The sequence below is a fragment of the Haemorhous mexicanus genome, chromosome 15 (genome assembly GCF_027477595.1).
Source record: "Haemorhous mexicanus isolate bHaeMex1 chromosome 15, bHaeMex1.pri, whole genome shotgun sequence".
Taxonomy (NCBI): Eukaryota; Metazoa; Chordata; class Aves; order Passeriformes; family Fringillidae; genus Haemorhous; species Haemorhous mexicanus.
This window is the reverse complement of record NC_082355.1, coordinates 1,128,811-1,149,772: the sequence shown is the minus strand read 5'-3', so window position 1 is coordinate 1,149,772 and position 20,962 is coordinate 1,128,811. Positions and strand designations below refer to the sequence as shown.

Sequence of the window (20,962 nt, the reverse complement as noted above, 5' to 3'; positions counted from 1 at the left end):
GTGGGGCAGCTGCCCTGGGCAGGAGCTGTCAGAGCCACAGAATGGTTTGGGTGGGAAGGGACCTTAAGATTGTCCAGTTTCACCCCCTGCCATGAGCATTCCAGCATCCCAGGTGGCTCCAAGCCCGATCCAACCCGGCCTTAGACACTTCCAGGGATAGGCCAGCCACAGTTCAGCTTTTTTGGGCAAAAAGATCAAAGATGATTCAAATAGAAGATGATCCCAAGCACAAAAAGTCTTTGTGGCCAAGTGATATTTTTGGGAGGAGCATCTGTTAGAGAGCATTTATTAATCCTTAACAAATCTCTCCAGATTAATTATACAACTCTAATTCAGGATGTTATTCCACAGTGGGGAATGACATCTATGGATGTTCAAACCCTGTGAATCCAATTCTTGCACATGGAGTGTTTCTGCCTCCAGGGACACAGGAGTACTTTCAAATTGATGACAAAATGTTTCTGTCGTGTGAACAATTTTTTTTTTTAATTGAATAATTTAGCACTAAAAGGTTAGAAGAAAGATCTAGCTTTAATGTCCTGCTAAATTCTTACTAGTTTAGCTTACACGCCCTGCTTTTGAGGTTTCTTATTTAGCTTTTAGTGTTCAATATTTATTACAAAGTGCAGATTAAAAGTGTTCCCTTTACTGCTCAGTTGTACACAATAGTTAAAGGAACACATGTACAGCTCCAAGATTTCAGAGGACTCAGTCCTCTACTTGTCATACTTTCAATTGCTTTCAAATACTTTCACAGCACATCCCGTACGGAAGTCACTAAAATCAATGACTTCAAGCTTCAAGTGTCTCTTGGGAGAAAAGACATTTTGTACTGGAGAAAAAGACAAAAAAACCAGAGGCATGAAGTGATTTGCCTCAAACCACTTGGGAAATGAAAGCAGAACCAGTCATGTGCTGTAACCACAGCATCATCTTTCTACTGAGCTTCCCCACCTTAGAAAATAAAAATAAATACAGGGAGAGAAGCTGGAAGAAGTTGTCCTTACCCCTCCGGAGTCAGTCATGCTCAGACTGGATGGACTAATTAGCCCGTGATTTGCCTCCACTGGCCCCAAAATGGCTTTGACACAAATGGTTTCACCATTTCTCCAGGATACGTTCCAGCACCTTCTCTGAGGACATGCACAGGTTGCATCTTATTTTAATCTCTGTGTTGTCCAAGTCAATCACTGTGCAGCTAATTACCACTGCTGCTACAGCCTTACTTAGGGGTGTAATCCCACCTCAGCAGTGAGTAAATCCATGCATGTCATCAGGGCAGCTCCTCAGTGCAGGGAAATTCTCAGTGCAAATCGAGAGTCTTGTGAAAAGGTGAAACCAGAGTCTGTCAGTGCCTGCAGCTCTTGTTCCAGCTCCTTCAAAGGCATCTGTGTTGCAAGAACCCTGCCTCGTCCTTGTGTCTCCAGCATTTCTCAGGAGTCACTCTTGGAGGTTATTCATGGCTAAAATCCTTCACGGTTCCTGCCTCTCCTTCACCATGAGAACTGGGATGTTCATTCATCTCACTAAGACATCGATGAGCTCCCTACCCCTCAAAGGCAAAATACAGGGAGAAAAGAATCCAGGCTGATTATGGTAGGGAATAATGAGCACTGAGGCCTGTATTTATGACTGAGTGTGCAGCTCAAAACCATGTCCTCGGGCTTCAATGCTTGCAACTCTCTGAATTTGCAGTTTGGAATCCTAGTGGGGCTGATTCAGCCTTCCTCATCCTAAAGCTGATATATTTAAATCTCATCCACCTTAGGGATTGATGTGGGTAATTTTCTGCAAGCCTGACTAGAGCTGAACCGTGCATGTAGAAAACAAATGTTACACAAGCTGAGAAGTGTTTTGGCCACTGAAGAACTCAGAATAAACCAATTTCTCTCACCGCGTGGTTTCCTACACGTGCTCCTTTTGGAAGGAGGGAGCTCAACACCATCTGCTCCCTGTGGATATGGAACAGCTGATGGCCAACACCTTGTGTTTGGTGCAGCTTCCCTGTTCCCTGCCCCTGTGGTGGGACAGGGATGGCTGGGGTCATGTGTGACCCAGGCTTGGTCAGTGTGACTCACACAGGGCTGGTTCCCCAGGGCTGGCTCTGGTGTGTCCCTGCTGAGGCAGCATGGCTTTACATCAATTTCCTGACCCCCTAGGTTTCACTATCACATCCTATGGCAGCTTCCACTCTGAAAATTATACTTGAGTTCCACAATGTACATTATGTGAAGTGCACGGAGTTTGTGGGGTCACTCCTGCAGCTGCGGCAGTGTCGGGGTCGTGCTGCTGGCTCTCGGCATTCCCGCAGGCAGCGGCACACCGGGTCCCCACACACAGCCGGGCCGGCTCCTGGCTGGCTCGGGTCACCCTCCAGCCCTGGTTGGGACCCAGCCCGGCACAGAAGGACCCGGGGGTGCTGCTTGACAGGAGCTGAACATGAGCCCAGGTGTGCCCAGGAGGGCAAGAGGCCAATGGCACCTGGGCTGTCTCAGCAATAGGGTGGCCAGCAGGAGCAGGGCAGGGACTGTCCCCTGTGCTGGCACTGCTGAGGTGTCACCATGAGTGCTGTGTCCAATTCTGGGCCCCTCATGGTGAGAGAGACATTGAGGGGCTGCAGCGTGCCCAGGGAAGGGAACGGAGCTGGGAAGGGTCTGGAGCCCTAGGAGCAGCTGAGGGAGCTGGGAAGGGGCTCAGCCTGGAGCAAAGGAGGCTCAGGGGAGCCCTTGTGGCTCTGCACAGCTCCTGCCAGGAGGGGACAGCTGGGGTGGGATTTGGCATCTGCTCCCAGGGAACAGGGACAGGAGGAGAGGGAACGGCCTCAGGCTGGGCCAGGGCAGGCTCAGGGTGGGCACAGCAGGAATTTCCCCGTGGAAAGGGGGCTCAGGCACTGGCACTGCCCAGGGAGGGCTGGAGAGCCCATCCCTGGAGTGCCCAAGGCAGGGCTGGAGCTGGCACTCGGGGCTCTGGGCTGGGGACAAGGCGGGCATCGGGCACAGCACGGACTCGCTGGTGTTGCAGGTCGCTGCCAGCCTCGGTGGTTCTGTGATTCCGTGGCCGTTCCAGGAGCGCTGCTCGCGGCCCGGGGCGGCTCCGGCGGCGGGCGGGGCGGGAGGCGGCGCGGCCGAGCGTGACGGGGAGGGCGGGAGCGAGCGGAGCCCGCAGCGAGCAGCGACCGGGCCGCCGCCGCCGCCTCCGCCTGCGCAGCGCCCGCACCGACCCCGCAGCGCCATGGCGGCCGCGGCCGCCGAGCCCAGCACCGGCCGCTACCAGCAGGTGAGGGGCGCCGGGGCCGGGCGGCTCCCGGGGCGGCGGGGCCGGGAGCGGGGCCTGTGCTGGCGGCAGCGCCCGGGGCGGAGGCCGCGGGTCCCCGGGGGGTCAGGCCGGGCTCGGCCGCGGAGCCGCTCCCCGCCGGCTGGGGGCTGGGTGTGCCCGCGGCCGGTGTTTGCCCAGTCCCGGGGCTGGTGTTTGCTCTGTCCTGGGGCCGGGTGTCTGCCCACTCCCGGGGCCGGGTGTGTCCGGGGCCGGTGTTTGCCCAGTCCCGGGGCGACCTTGGGCAGGGCGCTGACCCCGCCGGTCATTTCCCCCCACGGCCAGCGACCCCCCCACCGGCACGGTCTCGTTCCGCATCGTCCCGAGGTCCCCGTTAGTTTTCTTCCATCTTTTACGTGTGGACTCCCTCTAGGCCAGGGGCTGGCCTTAAAGAGCTCCCTGGGGAATTCGGGTCGTTCTTCTCTTCCTGCCTCCCGTTTGTCTGCAGCACCGGCCCCACGGAAAGGGCCGGCTGTCGGCTGGGCCCCCCGGTGTGACCCAGTTCTGGCAGGCGCCTTTCTGACATCAGACATGGAGAATTCTTTACTTAGAGTAATGGAGAAATCCCTCAAAACAGCAGACAGCTCGCTCCTGCTGAACCGAGGCTCTCCCAAGAAATCGCTGTGTTGTGACTTTTCCTGGGTAGCATTCCCAGCGTGGGTAGGCTCCTGCTCGGCAGAGTTCGAGATACACCCTCCCATGGGATGGAGTACTTGTCTCGTCTGACAGCTGCAGGTCTCCGTGTTTTTACATACTGGGAATGTAGAAGTTGAGTAAAACTTCGGTTTGGTTTGGTTTTTTTTTTTTTTTTTTCCAGTGCTAAACAGATGTGCTCACTTAGGATGACAAATCTCTTTGTGTTGTTCTGGGACCTGCTAGGGTCTGATAACCAGGGCTCTGCACTAATCGCCTTTCCTGGCAGAGTCCTGCTGGTGGTGTTGACCCCAACAAGTGTCTTCACAAATGTCTTTTCCCAAGGGATGTGCAGCGTGTCCCATCACCCAGAGCAGTGGGGATGGGTGCCACAATTGCTGAAGGACCCCATTGCCTCCTGTGGTGTTACCTGGCCGATGGACACACTCCTGGTTTCCCCTGAGAGGGGTGTGTAAAGCTGTTGTTGGCCCGCTCAGCGCTGTGGCTGCTCACACCTCGGGCAGAGCCGGGGCAGACTCATCTGCGGAGATTAGGGAGCCAGGCTGTGCCAGAGGATTTGCACTGCTAAAGACAAGCACATAATGGAGGCCTGTGGAGCCACTGGTTTAACTGGCGTGAGAGGCAGATTCTCACATGTAAATGAATTTACTTTTGTTTAGAAATTGCTTCTCTTTCCTTGCCCTCTGCCAGAGCCCAGGTGTTCCCGTTGTGAAGTGTGTTATCACTGAGCTGACTCCTAATGCTTGTGTTGCTTCAAAACCCTGCAGGCTGTGGAGATGCAGTTGGGATTTAGATAGAGAGGATGAGAGAGTGGGAGAGTCTCTGTAGCATTGAATGTGTCAATTTCACCCCCATATTTTGAAACTTATTGTGTGTGGGAATGTACAATAATGAATGTACCATGTGCTAAGGAACTGATAGTGAAGTGATAACTACAAGGGCTAGAGTGAATACAGGACCCAGTCAGTGGAGATAGCCTGGAGAAATTCACAACAAGCTCATTTAATCCTTTAAATTATTGGATTATGAGTCAGTGGAGGAATTTTTAAGGCTTGATCTTTTTGGGTGGTGGGGTAATGTATTAATGGAGTTGGTTATGCAGGTAGGTGGTTCCTGCACTGGTAAATGTGATTGACTGTCCAAGCGTGCCAGGGATGTGCAACCCTCCCTCTGGGGTGGGTTCCTGATGTATCCGTGTGTATGTGGGAGCAGCACTGAAGTGTGGGCACTGTGGAACCTGTACAGTATTTGTAGGATTCCTCAAGTACCTGTATTTTCAGGAAAAAAAGGTGAGAGTTAGTGACCATGATCTGAGCACAGCAGAACTTGATACCCCAGTTTGAGACCTGTGTGTTTCCTGTCCTCTCCCAGCCCTTCTCAGCCTTGCAGGTGGGGTGTGGGAAGGTGGGAATGTGGGCTGTGCTCCATCAGCAGCCTCTTTCTTCCCTGCAGACTCCCAGCCCGTGTCTGTTCACCATCGTGGGCAGTGCAAGGGGCGTGCACTGATTGATTTTCCAAAGCCAACTTCCTAGGCCATGGCTTTGTTCAGGCAGGAGACAATCTGATAAAAAGTAGCCTGCAGTGGTGCCTTTGGGCGCTGTGAGTCTGAGCTCAGTACTGAGGAGGTGCAGCTCCCTGTAAGATCAAACTGAAGCTCTGGAGAAGGGATTTCAGCCTCTCCACCCCTTCCATTGGGAGCAGGGCTGGGACAGGCTCAGACTGCTGGATTTGGATCCTCCTCTGCAGGCCAGGTGCTAGGGCTGTGCTTGTGGAGGTGGGAATGGAGAGGTTTGGGAAGGAGAGAGCTGCAGCCCGCCCTGGTGCTGTTATTCCGGGCACTGCTGTGTCCCCAAAAAGGGACACTGAGAGGCTGCTGTCATTTCAATCTGCCTTTGGGAAAGTTATACTGGGATGTTGTTGGGATTAGTGGGCTTAAAGCCTTCCCAGCATAACCCTGGGTTGAGAGTTTAGTTGGCAGAACTGTATTTCATCCTTGGAACAGAAATTACCGTCCATTCTGGAAAAAATAGCCCAGCTTTAACAGGTTTATTTACACTCTGTGTTTTCCAGGCATGCTTTGCACTTGGAGCATTTGAAAATACATGTGAGGTGTATGAGTAATGTAAACCCACCTAGGAAATGGTGGGAGTGTTAAATAATGAAGATGTATTCCTTTTTAAGTGCTGTGTCTTCCTGTTCCACTTGTTGAAGGTTTACATGGATCACGAATCATTCCATGAAGGGAGGTGTCAATGGGAAAAATAAGGAAGAAAGATTTTTCCATTTGTTTGTTTTTTGTTCTGTGAAAACTGTGGAAGGAATACATTGCTGGAAATAGAATGGGAATAGAGTTTAAATCCATGAAGGACTACAATGCTTCTTTAATATCTGGGGAGGCTGGAGTGGAACAGGGAGGCAGATATCAGTTGCTGCCTTGTGTGTACCTTGAGCTTGTGTTTAATTTTGCAGCTGAAATGGGCACACAGCTTGAAACTAAAAAATGAGAGCATCCCAAATCTTTTCATGTCAGCAGTTAGAATCAGAAATGTCAGTGACTGTTTCCTCAGTGAGGTCCTTGCAGTGTGCAAGATGTGCTGGCTTAAGATAAGAATGCTAAGAGAAGTTGCAGGGTAGGTCGTTTGCATATTTATTTATATATTTTATTTTATTTGTAACCAGAAGAGGAGATGCCATTGACATAAACCAAGTAAAATTAGAAAAATTGCAGAGTAAAATTGTGCAGCTTCTGCTCCGAGGTTGTGCTGAAGTTGCCCCTTGTCCAGCCTTGGCTGTGCTGAGGTGACTAAAATCTGATTATTTTCCTCTGAAACATCCCCCTGTGCAGGCAGCAGTACCTGTCAGGTAGCTTTGCAAGGGTTTAGTGATTCTGTATGAAAAAGTTGTTATAGAATTTAAATACATTCTGTCCCTAAAAATCAAAGGATGTGGGAAAGGCAGGGAAACAGCAGCAGTCCTGTGTCACCTCACAGCTTGTGTGGCAGGAGAAAATAGCTTTGCAAGCAAACTTTTAAATACAGTATTATCTCAGGCATCAGGATGGTGTGGAGCTCTGAGTTGGTTTTTTAGTAACTTTTCTCTCATGACTAAAATTCAGTGGGGCTCAGTAGCCCCGTCGGGAAGCAGCTGTAGGAACAGCCCTGAGGGCTTTGGGTTGTTCAGTGCTCCCAGGAGGTGAGCAGCCTTTTTCTGTGGGTTTGGCATCATGGCTTAGAAGTAACCATACAGAATGCAAGGATCAAAAGTTCTGTGTGTGCATGTGTGAATTCTGATCCTTTGTCATGGGGACGAGTGAGCAAAATTCAGTATCGAGGGCCATCCAATCATTCTGTTCCTGCCTGTTGTGAAATATCCAAATTTGATCTGTGGTGGCACAATGGGATTTTTTTCACCTGGAAGGTACTTAACCTTCTTCATTTGACCATTTAAAAACCACGATATTTTAAAATGTTTATAAGTCTTACTGAAATACCCTAATGTCCAGAAAAATATTAGTCTGATTCTAAATATTATGAGAAGGCCTTATGCTTTAGGTGTGGGAAATTTAATTGCAGCTATCCAAGATTAAAACCTAATTTTTCCATATTAAGACCTTGATCTCTCAAGTCTAAGGCCAGTGTGTGGCACAGGTTTGTGCTGGCCCAAGTGCTTGTTTCCAGTCTGTCCAGACCAGTCTAACTCCCTGTTTGAACAGAAATGAGGGAATCAGACCAGCTTGTTTCCCAGGATTGAGGAGCATTTTTGTGGTGTCAGGCCCTTGGCTGCAGTGAGTCAGAGGACAACACCACAGGTTGTATTTTATGGCCAAAAAATAGGTTTTGATTTGTGGTTTTGCCTTTTGGTGGCTCATGGGGTCATTGCCATTGCCCCCCTCAGCTGGATGCTGCTGCTGGCTCCTGCCCTGTGTGTGCTCACTGGGTGCCAGGGAGCTGCTCCAGGTGGCTTTGGGGAGTGGGGCACAGTTTTCAGTCCTCTGTTAAAAGGGAGGAGTATCTCAGAGTCACTCAGTTTGGAAAAACCAAGTCCCAGCTGTGCCCTATCCCCTCCTTGTCCCCAGCCCAGAGCACTGAGTGCCACCTCCAGGTGCCACCTGCAGGGATGGGCACTCCAAACCCCTCTGGGCAGCCCCTGCCAAGGCTGAGCCCCCTTTCCATGGGGAAATTCTGGGGTTGGCACAGCTAGGGAGGTCACTCCCAGGGCTGGGCTCTGCTCAGGGCTGGAGCATCAGCATCTCCCCAGGGAGGGTTGGCTTGGCACAGGTGCCAGATGTGTCACCTGAGAGGTGCTTGGCACACCTGTGCCAGGGCAGGGGCTGGGCCAGGCACTCAGGGCTGTCACTGCTCCAGGGAAATGGGCTGGGAGAGCCTACAGGAGAAAACAGTTATTTGCTCATCAGGGAGAGGGCTGAAGGGAGTGGGTTGGCCTCTCTGGTAGCTTATCATTATCCCTGCTGATTAATAAGCTGATGTTAAGTTACAGAAATTTGCAACAACATCGACCAAAAGTCAGGATTTTAAATCAGGGTGTGTTTAATTGAGTAAAGCAAAAGTCAGTAAAAATAACTCTCCTTTTCAGAGCTGGCAGTGACTTTAATTTACTTCCAAAAGGCTGAAGATATGTAATGATATGTGATCTATTGCTAAGGCCCAGCTTGTAGTAATGCTGGTTTTGTGTAGTGATGCTCATTTGGTGTAAAGAATATTTACATGCAGCCTCAGAACTTGGCAAAGGGGATTTAAAAAATAAAGATTCAAAACTATGTGAGCAGCCCATATGCTGTGTTTAGGAAATTTGGAAGAATTAACCAATATATTTATTGGAAATGCTTTCTTCAGAGTTTACATGGAAATATTTCCAAACAGCTTGGAAGATCTCAACTTTTATGTTGCTGTGCTGTGTGTTTACATGGGACAGGTCTCAGTTGGGGCAAGTGGCAACCAGAGGTGATGTCCTGCTCAGTGCCAGGCTTCTGATGATGGGGTTTATTTTAAAATAATTATCCCTGGGTGTTCTGTCAGTTCACTTTCAGTTGGTTTAGCAGTGTGGTGAAAAAATCCCAGCCAAGCTGTTGTTTCAGTAACTACAGGCATGGCTGTAAAGACTGTCATTTTTTAATGCCATGAATACCAGAACCTTGCCTGAAAAGCTAAAATCCATCAGTGACTCTAGGAAAGAATTATCCCACAGCCTCACAGAACAGACTGAAGTCAGACACTGCTTTTAACCAGACCTCTGGGTTCTGCAGCCTCGGGGGAATTCTCTGGGAGCCCATACCTGGAGCTGTGCAGGGCAGGTGGGAGCTGGGGCCAGGCCAGGGCAGCCAGGCCTGATGAGTCATTCTTCCTGTCACATGAACCCTCCCTGCTCTGCTAATAGGCACTTAGTTGAATTTTAGATGCCTGGAATCATTAAAAAGGCTGGAAGGCATTTGTGTACCTTGTCCATTAGAAGAAAAATATGTTTTCTATAACTGTAACCTCCTACAGCCTCAAGCTCAACTTCAGAGAGTAGCTGCATTTTTTGTGTCATTATCCATTACCTGAATTGAGATGTTTGAAGGCAGCAGTGAATTCAGCTGCTTTCTCCCACGTGACATGGCTGGAAGAACATGTATTTCTTTTTACTATTGAAAGAAGAACCAGTGGGAGGAGTTAATATTCCACTCAATATCTGTGTCCTCTTTTATTTCATTTCTTCCAGTGTTGTCACATGTGGTGCTTTCCTTCCCCCTCCCTGGTGACTGTGCTCTCAGGCTGTACCTGCCTTCTCTCTTACAGGCATGAGGGGTTGAATTTCTGCCACCCCCTCACCTGGAGAACAGGTAACAAAGGGCATGTGGAATGCAGAGTGTCCCAGCTGTGACAGAGCCTTTCCTCCTGTCAATAGACCAGGTCCTGCACAGGCAGAGGGAGAAAAGAACTGCTGAATTTTCATATTTTCATGGATAGACTGGCAATAAGCATGGTGGAGCATTTTCAGAGAATTCAAACTACAGAACTGGGGGAATCTTGGAATCACAGAATGGTTTGGGTTGGGATGACCCTAAATATCATCTTTTTACTCTTTTTTTTACCCCTGCCATGTCCAGGGATCCAGAGGCAGCTCTCTGGGCAGAGATTGAATCAAGCAGTTTGGCTCTGTGTTTTCCTGTCCCTTCCATTGTCCCTCGTGCTCTGTGTGGGGTGGTCTGGGATTTCTGGATGCTCTCTTTTTATAAAAAAATGAAAGCATATTCTAATAGGCAATTGCTTTTCAAGTTAGTTTGCATTTACTTCTAGTGCTGAGCTCTGTGGGGTTTATAGAATGAGGCATTTTTGTCTCTTGGAAAGGCTTTGGGAAGAAGAAGGTGGAAGGTGCCTCGCTGTGCTGGGAGTTGCTGCAGCTCCTCCTGTCCCTGCTCAGTGCCCTGGGGCTCAGCAAAGCTGCAGGTGAGGCAGGTCCTGCCACCTCCACCCCCAGGGCCTCACACCCTGGGATTGTTTGCTGTGCCTCACATCTGGCCAGGGAGCAGCTCTGGGCTGTGTCCTGCTGACAGCTGTGCTGGGAGCTGCTCCCTGGAACAGGGATTAAATTTTCATCCGTATCACTGATTCCTCCTTCTTCAAGGAAATGGTTCAGTGTTGTCATGTGAGGGCTGCTTATCCACAAAGCTTGGGGCTGACCCAAGCACCCTTTTCTTCTTCCCCACCTCTTCTGTTTGGGAAATGTTCCTGGGGAGCAGAGTGAGCTTCAGCTGACGTGGAACTGGAGTGCAGGACTGAACTGCTCAGCTGTTTTGCTGCACCTGGACTGGCAGATTCTACTCCTGATTTTGTTCTGGTGCTTTCCAGTGTAATTTTCTCCCTTTTCCCCCTCTCAGCTGACCCCTTGGACCTGCCAGCAGAACCACTCATTGTCATCTGCTAAGCACAGTCAAGGCTTTCACAGAGGGTGTGTGTGGTGTGATCTGGAGCAGAATATAGGTTATAGACTTCTGCTGGCACAGAGCAGCTCTAGCTGCCCCTGAATCCCTGGCAGTGTCCAAGACCAGGTTGGATGTTGGGCTTGGAGCAGGAGGGCCAGTGGGAGGGGGTGGAATGAGATGGGCTTTAAGGGATGGCCCAACCCAAACCATCCTGTGATCTGTGATGTTAAGCAGCAAAAGGAATAAAACTCCAAAGCACAGAACACTTGGATTTCCAAGATCTGCATTTAGAAGTGGGAGCTGATTTATTTTCCCCTGATACAAATAGGATGAGAACATCCCCCTACGCCCCCGCCCCTGTGTGAAATGCTCAAGGAGAATGGCAGCATGTCTCTCCAAAGAAAAGAAAGCAAAATATCTCAGATGGCTTCAGGAGCAAATGTGTGGGGTTGCAGGAGGGAGAGCTGGAGGAGAAGTTGTTTAGTGGTGGTTTCAAAGGAGGGCAGTGCCTCCTGCTCAGCCCAGTGCTTCAGTCTGGAGGTGCTTGTTTGAGGTGAGTTATTCTGCAGAAAACCTCAGTGCCTTTGCTGCTGAGGTGATGAGAAATGGAAGGAAGGGAAACATGAGATGGCAGCTGTAACCTCCTTTCTGGCCTGGTACTGCTGCTTTCCTGATCAAAGCTGCCACTGCACACCTGCCTCGTGCGGGTGATGCTGGATCTGTGATAGCTCCTGGTTATTTATACAGAGCCTGTGGGAAGCACAGTGCACAAAATAAACCGGCTCCTTTTCAGTCATGCAGTGTGAAAGGTTGAAGGGAAATGGCAACATTTGCACTTTTGTGCATCATTATGTAATGTAGCCATAGAAAAGCCTTCCTTAGCAAAGCCACAGGCAGCAATGGAGCCTTTTGTTGGGTATCTCACTGTATTTCTTTGACTAAACCAGATGCAACTGCAGCTTCTAAGCAATGTGAGCTGAGGAACTGCTGGGGAAATGGAAAGGTACTGGAAAGCTGTGTGCTGTGCTGTGCTGGAGTCCAGGTGTGTGAGGAGAGGATTTAAAGACAACATAAGAACTGAGATGGAAGATTGATCATTTCAAGTGGGAACGCTTCGGAGGGAGGCTGAGCAGCTGCTCTCTGTCCCGTGGTGCTTCCAGAAGGGTCTGTTGTGTGCAGTTAAAGCTGCAGGGGTGGTGTCAGAGCCCTGAGGAAGCCCCTGAGCCCTGGTGTGTGGTTCTGTTCAGCTGCAGAATGAAGAGGAGCCGGGCGAGGCCGTGCCGGTGGTGAACGACGCCCCTCCGCCCTACAGCAGCATTTCTGCAGAGAGCACAGGTACTCTCACCTGGGGAAAGGGCTGGCATTGCTCTGCTGCCACTGACTGCTCTCCTCATCCACAGCTGGCTCTGCAGCACCTTCCTGAGCTGCAGGCATCAGGATTGATCCACACAGCCTGTTGGTACTTGTGGTTTAGGAGATGCAATTTGGCTGCGCTCGTCTGATGTCATCCCATCAAGGGGTGTTCAAGTTACAGTTCACAGTGTTCTCAGTAAATTGGAGACAGTTAAAAATCAAAGTGCTGGGAGGATTTGTGGTTCCCCTCTCATTATCTGGCATTTGGATGATGCTGTGCCCCTTCCTTAAAGGATTCATTACATAAAAGGGTTTAAAGAATTCACTTTTCCTGCACTTTCCAATAACTAAGCACTTGGTCATAAGGATGGGACTTTGACTCATCCTCCTGTCCTGTCACTAATAACTTTAATAACCACTTGGATCTGGAAACGTGACTGTTTCTGAGTATCCAAGTCAGCAGAGGCACAGCTTGTGGCGTTGTTTTAAGCAGAAGTACAACCAGCCGTGTTCAGGGAGTGTTCCCTGGCTTGCTGGCTATCAGAGAAGGTGCTCCTGGGCTTTCCCCTCTGTGCTTTGGGATGGTGGGGGAAGGGTGGGGAATGGGGCTCCCTGGAAGTCCCTGGAGCACTGCTGGTTCCCAGCACGGTGTTCTGAGGAAGTGCTGAGTTTTCTCTGTGTCTCTGGTTGTGTGCAGCTTACTTTGACTACAAGGATGAGTCGGGGTTCCCGAAGCCGCCGTCCTACAACGTGGCCACCACTCTGCCCAGCTACGACGAGGCCGAGAGGACCAAGGCTGAGGCCACCATTCCCTTGGTTCCTGGCAGGGTGAGTGTCCCTGTCCCTGCCCTGCTGGCTGCCATTTCAGCTTTAACTCCTGCCCATCGTGTGTCATCACTCTTAACGTTTGTGTCGGGTTTTTTGTGGTTTTGAAGCTTTCTGGGGTGGTGGTATTCCACACTTCTGAGAGTCCTGTGGCTATTTTTTTTTTTTTTCATTTTCTTCTGAGTGCTGTGATGATGTCAGACATCTCAGTAATGCCAGCATGTGCTAGCCAGATTAGCTTGGCAAGCTGACAGAGGGACTGTGCTGTATCCCTGTGCACTGACACTGGGGTTTTTGTTGGGTTTTTTCATTTTTAAAAAAGATTTAGGATTAATTCTTCAGCTGTCTGGCCTATCTACCCTTGATACTCCTGCTGCTTACTTAGTTGACTTTTCTGGAGGTCAGTGTAGCTGATACAAGGACGATAAAACCATTCTGTCAGAATCATTTCTTTTTGTTTTTTTCAATATTATCTCTTGTTCAGCCATTCTTTCCACCCCTGCTAGTGCTAGAAGTCCCCTGCTCATTACACTTCTTCACAGAAGCCAAATTCCTTGCTGAGATGATAATTTTTTGATGAGTTGAAGAATTCTTCACTATGAGAACAAGAACATGCTGGATCTTGACTATGTTAAAAATAAAGATACATTTCCTATTATATAGATAACATTTCATGCCCTGCACCCTTTCAGGATGAGAAACAGGAATTTTCTCGGGCCTGCGTTTGTGGCCTTTTGATATTTAGAATTCCAGCCCTTTTTTTGAAGAGTCACACCCAGAAGTGGGGTTGCTGTATGGACTGGACTGACCTAAATCCCCCCCCGTGTGCTGCCTCCCTCTGCGTTGCAGGATGATGACTTTGTGACACGGGATGACTTTGATGACACTGACCAGCTGAGGATAGGAAATGATGGCATTTTCATGCTGACTTTCTTCAGTAAGTACCTGATGGAATGAACTTTTTTCCAAGCAGTGACCCAAAATTGTCTGGGTCACATTTATGTTTATGTAGCACCAGGAAAAACCTGAGTGCAAGGGGTTTATGGTTTTTTTCCTTGGAATATAAAGGTGTCTTGACCTGCTGCTTTTCTCCTGCTTTCTCAGTGGCATTCCTCTTCAACTGGATTGGATTTTTCCTGTCTTTCTGTCTGACTACTTCAGCTGCAGGACGATATGGGGCCATTTCTGGCTTTGGTCTGTCCCTTATTAAGTGGATCCTTATTGTCAGGGTGAGTTGTGTGGTGCAAAACCATGTACACAGACACTGATACTCTTTTTTCCCCAGCAGGTTTTTATCTCATACTGAAGTTGGTGATAAATTTAGGGGATTTCTTAAAATAATGAAATAATTTTTGAGCTACTAAATCACTAAGAACAGGGCTTTTCCATAATTGTATCCTGTTTACGTGCTGGAATTATAACTGTAGTAAAAGAAAAGAAAGATTGCACACCCAGATATGCTTTGGGGATGCTCCATCCCTGGAAGTGTCCAAGTTTAAGCTGGACAGGGATTCCTGGGCGAGTGGAAGGTGTCCCTGTTGGTGGCAAAAGAGAGGAGCTGTAGGACCCTTTCCAGCCCAGCCCCCTGTGGGATTCTGGGGTTCATTCTGTGTGTCTGACAGAGGCACTGGCCTGAGCAGAGTGTGGTTTGTGCAGAGTGTGGTTTGAGCAGCAGCAATGCTCTGATCCAGGAAAACATGGACCCAGGCAAAGCCAGCCCTGCCTTCAGCCTCTTCAGCTTGCTGTGCCCTGGCTCTCCTGGAAAGAAGGAAATTCTCTAAAATGCAGGATAGCTGATGAGGAGAGGGAAGTAGGGCTGTGGGAGGAGTGAGGTTTGGAGCAGCAGTGGGAGAAGGCCGTGGGTGCCCTCTGGTGCAGCCTCCCTGCGGCACAGGAGCAGGAGCAGGAGCAGGCTGCCACCCTGCTCCGGGATTTTTAGCTCTTATGTCTTTTGGAGGGATTGGGAGAAAATATTTCCTTCAGGAAATCTTTATTTGGAGCCTGTGAAATGATGGCATTCCAGGCTGAAAGTTGAATTTCAAGCAAGCAGCTCACTGGCTGTAAGTAGAAGTAGAGAGCATTCGTGTCAGAGCTGTCAATTCCTACCCTGCCTTTTGGGGCTGGGAATTCTAATTTGTAAATACAGCATCTCTTCACTTTTTGACAGTTTTTGTGGTCATCTTGGTTCAGAGGTGTTAAGTACTGTTTGCTGGATTAAGAGGTGTGACAGAAGGAGGTGACATTATCTGTGGATTTGATTTAAATGTCAGTAACTGACCTATCTTTTGTTAGGTTTTCAAGTTTGAATAGAACCAACCCAGAGGAATTATAATGTATTTATACTGAAACTGTGAACTTCAGTGCTCTCATAGTGTTGGTGCCTTTCATTTAATAGCAGTAATTTTCCCAATTGGGAATCTTGTCAGTGGCTCCACAGATGTGGGATTTCTTTTCCAGCTGTTCCACCATCCAACCTGACAGTGTAATAAATGTGCTGCACTGCTGCAAGCCTGCTCTGCCCTTTCAGAACCTGCAGCTGTGCTTTGTAAGCATCCAGGACACAATCTAAAACAGGAATATTTGCCCAGTAGTGTCCTTGTGCCTCACTGATGGGCAGAATTCATAGCTGGGTGTTCAGTCTGTCCCATTCCCCTTGTGGAGCTGGTGCAGAAAAACTGTAAGTAACAGTTTGTGGAGGTAACTCATTGCTGCAGCTGCTGAAATGCAGCATTCCATGAGATCTCTTGTGGGCAGCCCTGGTCTGGTTACTGCTAAGGTTGGTGGGGATAGACTTTGGTTCACAAACTTCCATGTGCTCCAAACTGTACTTTGTTTGCTGCTTTTCAGTTCTCCACCTATTTTCCTGGTTACTTCGATGGCCAGTACTGGCTTTGGTGGGTCTTCCTTGTGCTAGGTGAGTGTCTGGGGGGGAAAGATGCTTAAAAACTGTCAAGTCAGTTGGGATTTTGTGGGCATTCCTGGCTGTTAAATGTGTGTTTGTGGATGTCCAGATGAAATGTGACCCTCATACTCCTCTGACTGAGCACATTCAGGTTTTAAAGGCACATGTAAACACTGTCCTTCTGTTGCCAGTTCTTGGTGGCAGCATCCTGACATCATCCAGAGTTAAGAAGAGAATAATGCTTGTAACTGATGTTGTGTGTGCTCCTGCAGCTTAAATGGAGGAGTGGATTGTTGCCTTCCTCATTTTATTTTCTTTTTCCTGCTTTGGGCTTGACTGGATCTTGTTTGGATTCAAAAGTTTTGTGATTGCCCAAGTAAAGTTTGTTTTTAAAGTTACCTGAAATGGAAAGATGAGGTGTTACTGCTACCAAAAATAATTACTGTGTGTGATCAGCTGCTGTGCATCCCAGTGCTGAGGTCCCTCTGTGGTGGTGGCAGAAAGTTCAGCTGCTCCCTCTCCTTGCAGAAGCAGCACCTGTGCTAACTGGACAAATGTGTCTCTCCCCTGCAGGTTTTCTGCTGTTTCTCAGAGGATTTATTAATTATGCAAAGGTTAGGAAGATGCCAGATACGTTTTCCACTCTTCCCAGAACCAGAGTTCTCTTTATTTACTAAAGGTAAATTTTCTGCTTTCCTGAATTTGTTCTGCTTTGATTTTAACTCTATTTAGTGACTTTTCTAGGCTACACTTTCCAACGCTTGAATATTTTTAGAACTCAAGGAAGCAGAGAACAGTTGGTTCTTGGTACCCCCTACCCAGCTCCTGAGTCTGCAGAGCCCAGACTGACCTGATGGGAGGCAGAGGAGCCCTGGACATTTGTCCCTGAGTTTTTGCTGTGAGGAATTGGATATTCATTTGATTCCCTGACTAGATACTGTGAGAACAAAACCCCTGCCCCTTGGTGCTGCTGAGTATTTGGGAAGTGTGTCTTTGAGAAGAAATCACATGCCTGAAACACGTGGTGTGTCCCAAACCCGAGGAGAGGTCACAAAATGTTGTTAGAGGGGCGTGCCAGTGCCTTTGGCTTTTGTCCCAGAACGAGCCATTTGTCTGAATTCTGCTGTTTGAAATTGCTGCCAGATTCCTGAAGAAATGACACCTTGCACACCTTTGCTCTCCTCAGACCCTCCCACACACCTGAGCTGTCCTGCCTGAGCATCCTGCAAAACCCTGAGTGCCTGGGAGTGTTTTGCTTCCTTGCTGAACCTCAGGCTGGCTGCCTTAATGGGGCTTTAAAGGAGGAGGCTTAAGTAGCTGGAGCCTTGTACATAATTTCCTGCTCACAGCAGATAATGGCCTGGCATTAACTGTCCCTCCCTGAGGGGAAGGAAATCCTGGAATAGGTTGCTTCCCAGCTGGGGAATGCAACACGATGCTCCCTTTAGAAATATCATAATAACACTCCATTTCCCCAGAGAGGCAATTGCAGCTGGGACAGTCAAAGGAACCAAAGCAGCCCCAGCTTAAATTGGGGGTCATTAAATGGTTGAGATTTGAAAACCGAGCCTTGGGTTTCCAAATGCACTTCCCTTTTATTAGAAACTGCAAATTGCCCACGATTCTCCTTCATTTCCAGGCTGTGAGGAGAACCTGCAGCACAGAGCAGCCTTTGTGCAGTGCTTTCCTCTGGTGATAGTGTGTAAAAATAGTTCAGCCAATTTCTTTACGTGTTTCAGTTCTGCTTAACAAAGTTCTGGTTTGTGACCTCCTCCAGGATCTGTAATGTCCTCCCAGATTCCTGCTGAGTCACCAGAGGCTTGCTTTCCCCCTGTTTGTGGTCACAGAATGTGAGCATTTAAAGTCAGCTTTATCTCTGTATTTTGTCTGACTGAACAATTTTTTTCAAAAATTTTGCTCCCTTACCTAAACTTAATTTTTTTATTTCCTAAAGGAACTCTGTGGTTTCTTTTTGCATAGACTTTTCCTATGTTTGAAGTTTGAAATTACATTTTTGGAGACCTGGCTTCACTCCTTGCTTGTGGAGGTGTAGAGTGTTTAAATTCTTATTTATGTGTCATTTTAGAGCATTTTCAAAAAGCACTTTCAGAGAAATGTCCAGAATAATTCATAAATATTTCAACTGTGATACTTCCCCTGAAAATAAATATTTAATCCTGAATTCTGAGTGAAGAAACCACAAAAGACTTGGATTTTTAGTGTGTTTTAGTCCTTAGATGAGATTTCCTCTTCAGGCCATGATGCAAAGGGCACAGTGAAGGATTATTTTTATTTCAGAGCAGGGATAATTTTTAGAAAATTTGGAGGGGAATAATGAATACAAACCAGAAAATAAAGCTGGTGAAATGAATCTAGTGAAAAGCTGGAGTTTACTATTCCAGCTGTGTGTGCAGTAATGGACACAATCCTGGTGTTGTCCTGTGAAATACACACAGATTCCTGAGCATTTTGCTGGACTCCCATCATTGTGTGCTCAGACACTTCATAAGCCCTTAGACATCCTGTGCTGTGTGAACAACATCCTCCTGTTATCCAAAATAACCCTCTGACTGCAGCTTTGGTGTTCAATATCCTTCTCCAACAGATGTTTTCTGGCAAATGTCTTCCTGCATTAGTGAAATCCCCCCCAAGAAGCAGCAGGACACCTGCAGGAAGTGAATCAAGGCTCTGGAGCAGAAGAAAAAATAATCACCTGCTTTAAAATAAATAAATAAAAGTACTGTTGGAAAAAGAAAAAAAAAAAGGAGAAGCATTTCTTTCGATTTGTTTTTAGGTGTAAAATTTTAATAATTAACGCAGAATTCTGTAATTGTTGACTCATTAGTGGCTAATGTTTGAAGCAGCTCTTGCAGTGAGTCTGTGGTGTGCTGATGGAGCCCTGCAGCCAGAGTTTGTGGTGTTTGGGCAGCAGGAGCCGTCCCGGGGCCAGCAGGGGCCAGGCTTGCTTTAGTTCCTCTCCAGCCTGGGAGCTGCCCGGGCTCTGCCTGTGCTGGGCTGTGTGTGACACTGTCCTGGGCTGTGTGTGACACCCTGTGCTGTGCAGAGTGTGACACCCTGTCCTGGGCTGTGTGTGACACTGTCCTGGGCTGTGTGACACCCTGTCCTGTGCAGAGTGTGACACCCTGTGCTGGGCTGTGTGTGACACCCTGTGCTGGGCTGTGTGTGACACTGTCCTGGGCTGTGTGTGACACCCTGTGCTGGGCTGTGTGTGACACTGTCCTGGGCTGTGTGTGACACCCTGTGCTGTACAGAGTGTGACACTGTGCTGGGCAGAGTGTGACACCCTGTCCTGGGCTGTGACACTGTGCTGGGCTGTGTGTGACACCCTGTGCTGGGCAGAGTGTGTGCTCTGTGTCCTGGACAGTCTGTGACACCCCATCCTGGACAGTCTGTGTGACACCCTGTCCTGTGCAGAGTGTGTGCTCTGTGTCCTGGACAGTCTGTGACACTGTGTCCTGTGCAGAGTGTGACACTGTGTCCTGTGCAGAGTGTGACACTGTCCTGTGCAGAGTGTGTGCTCTGTGTCCTGGACAGTCTGTGACACTGTGTCCTGTGCAGAGTGTGACACCCTGTGCTGTACAGAGTGTGACACTGTCCTGTGCAGAGTGTGACACCCTGTGCTGGGCAGAGTGTGTGCTCTGTGTCCTGGACAGTCTGTGACACCCCATCCTGGACAGTCTGTGTGTCACCCTGTCCTGTGCAGAGTGTGTGCTCTGTGTCCTGGACAGCCCATGGAACTCCATGTCCTGTACAGTCCCCTTGTGTCACATCCTGTACAGCCTGTGTGCATCGTGTCCTGTACAACCCATGGAACTCCGTGTCCTGTCCTTTCCTGTACTCCATTTACATCATGTCCTGTCCATTCCCATATCCCATCCCCTGTCCATCCCTGTACCCTGTGTCCTGTCTGTCCATCCCTGTGTCCTGTCTGTCCATCCCAGTCCCCCATGTCCTGTCTGTCCATCCCTGTGTCCTGTCTGTCCATCCCAGTCCATCCCTGTCCCCTGTCTGTCCATCCCCATGTCCTGTCTGTCCATCCCTGTCCCCCGTGTCCTTTCTGGCAGCACAGGGGTGACTCCGGAGCTGAGGCTGCTCCTGCAGTCCCCCAGCACCCAGGGGCCTGTGGAGGAAAAGGGGTCACTGCAGTCCAGACTCCAGGGTGTCACTGGGAATTTAGAGGTGGCACAAGTATTAACTTTTAACAGTCTTTATTCTCGGTGTTGTAGTATCCTTCCCTTTCACACCACCAACTTTTTGGGCTCTCCAGGGGTTTTCATGGAACAAGTCTGTAGTGTAAAACTAAAAGATCATGTTGCAACTTTGTATAAAAACCATCTTGCAAAACAAGGGCCTTTTTTTTCTTTGGCTTGGGACTTTTGAGACAATTCCTAACGTACCTGTAATTCTTGCTTTTATAATTTGTGTTAGCAGAGACTCTGATGCATTGGAAATGTAGATTTAATGTGCACTCCTGTGCTTTCTGCCAAGTGGTCATTCACTCTGGAGTTTTACTATGTTCAACCTGTAAATACAGCAGAACGTCAATAAATGTCACTTCTGTAGCAATTGTTGCTGTAGGACAATGTTTAATTGAGTTTTGATGTGTTATTGCACCTGCTTGTCCATGACAAACACAGATCATCTGGGGGCATTCCATCTTTTTCCGTGGAAGGTGTAACACAAATCTCCAAGGTGTCCATCTCTTTTGTAACCAGGCCTGTCAGGAAGTGGTGATTCCATTTTGGGGGATTTGTTGGATTTTTTGGTCGTCATATGACACTGACCATGAAACTGGTTTTGGTTCACAGCTGAACTTCTCAAATGTACAGTCCCCACAAACGAGCAGTTGGGGCTGGCAGAGATGGATAGAGGTTCCACAGGGTCCTCTTTAAATGGGAATTAGTGAACACAAAATTAGGAATTTTATCCTGCAAGGCAAAATCTGCAGCATTGGGGAGCTCTGAATCACATTT

At 48.6% G+C, this 20,962-nt stretch overlaps 1 protein-coding gene across 1 annotated transcript; it reads left to right on the top strand.

Moving 5' to 3' along the window:
* Positions 1 to 2,958: 2,958 nt before the first annotated feature.
* On the top strand, positions 2,959 to 20,555 carry NDFIP1 (Nedd4 family interacting protein 1; the record flags this gene model as incomplete). Its single annotated transcript, XM_059859858.1, has 8 exons — positions 2,959 to 3,276; positions 12,136 to 12,223; positions 12,939 to 13,069; positions 13,916 to 14,003; positions 14,171 to 14,295; positions 15,914 to 15,980; positions 16,542 to 16,647; positions 18,574 to 20,555. Coding segments are annotated over 7 exons (921 nt in total), but the record flags the coding sequence as incomplete, so codon positions are not given.
* Between the last annotated feature and the right edge of the window lie 407 nt (positions 20,556 to 20,962).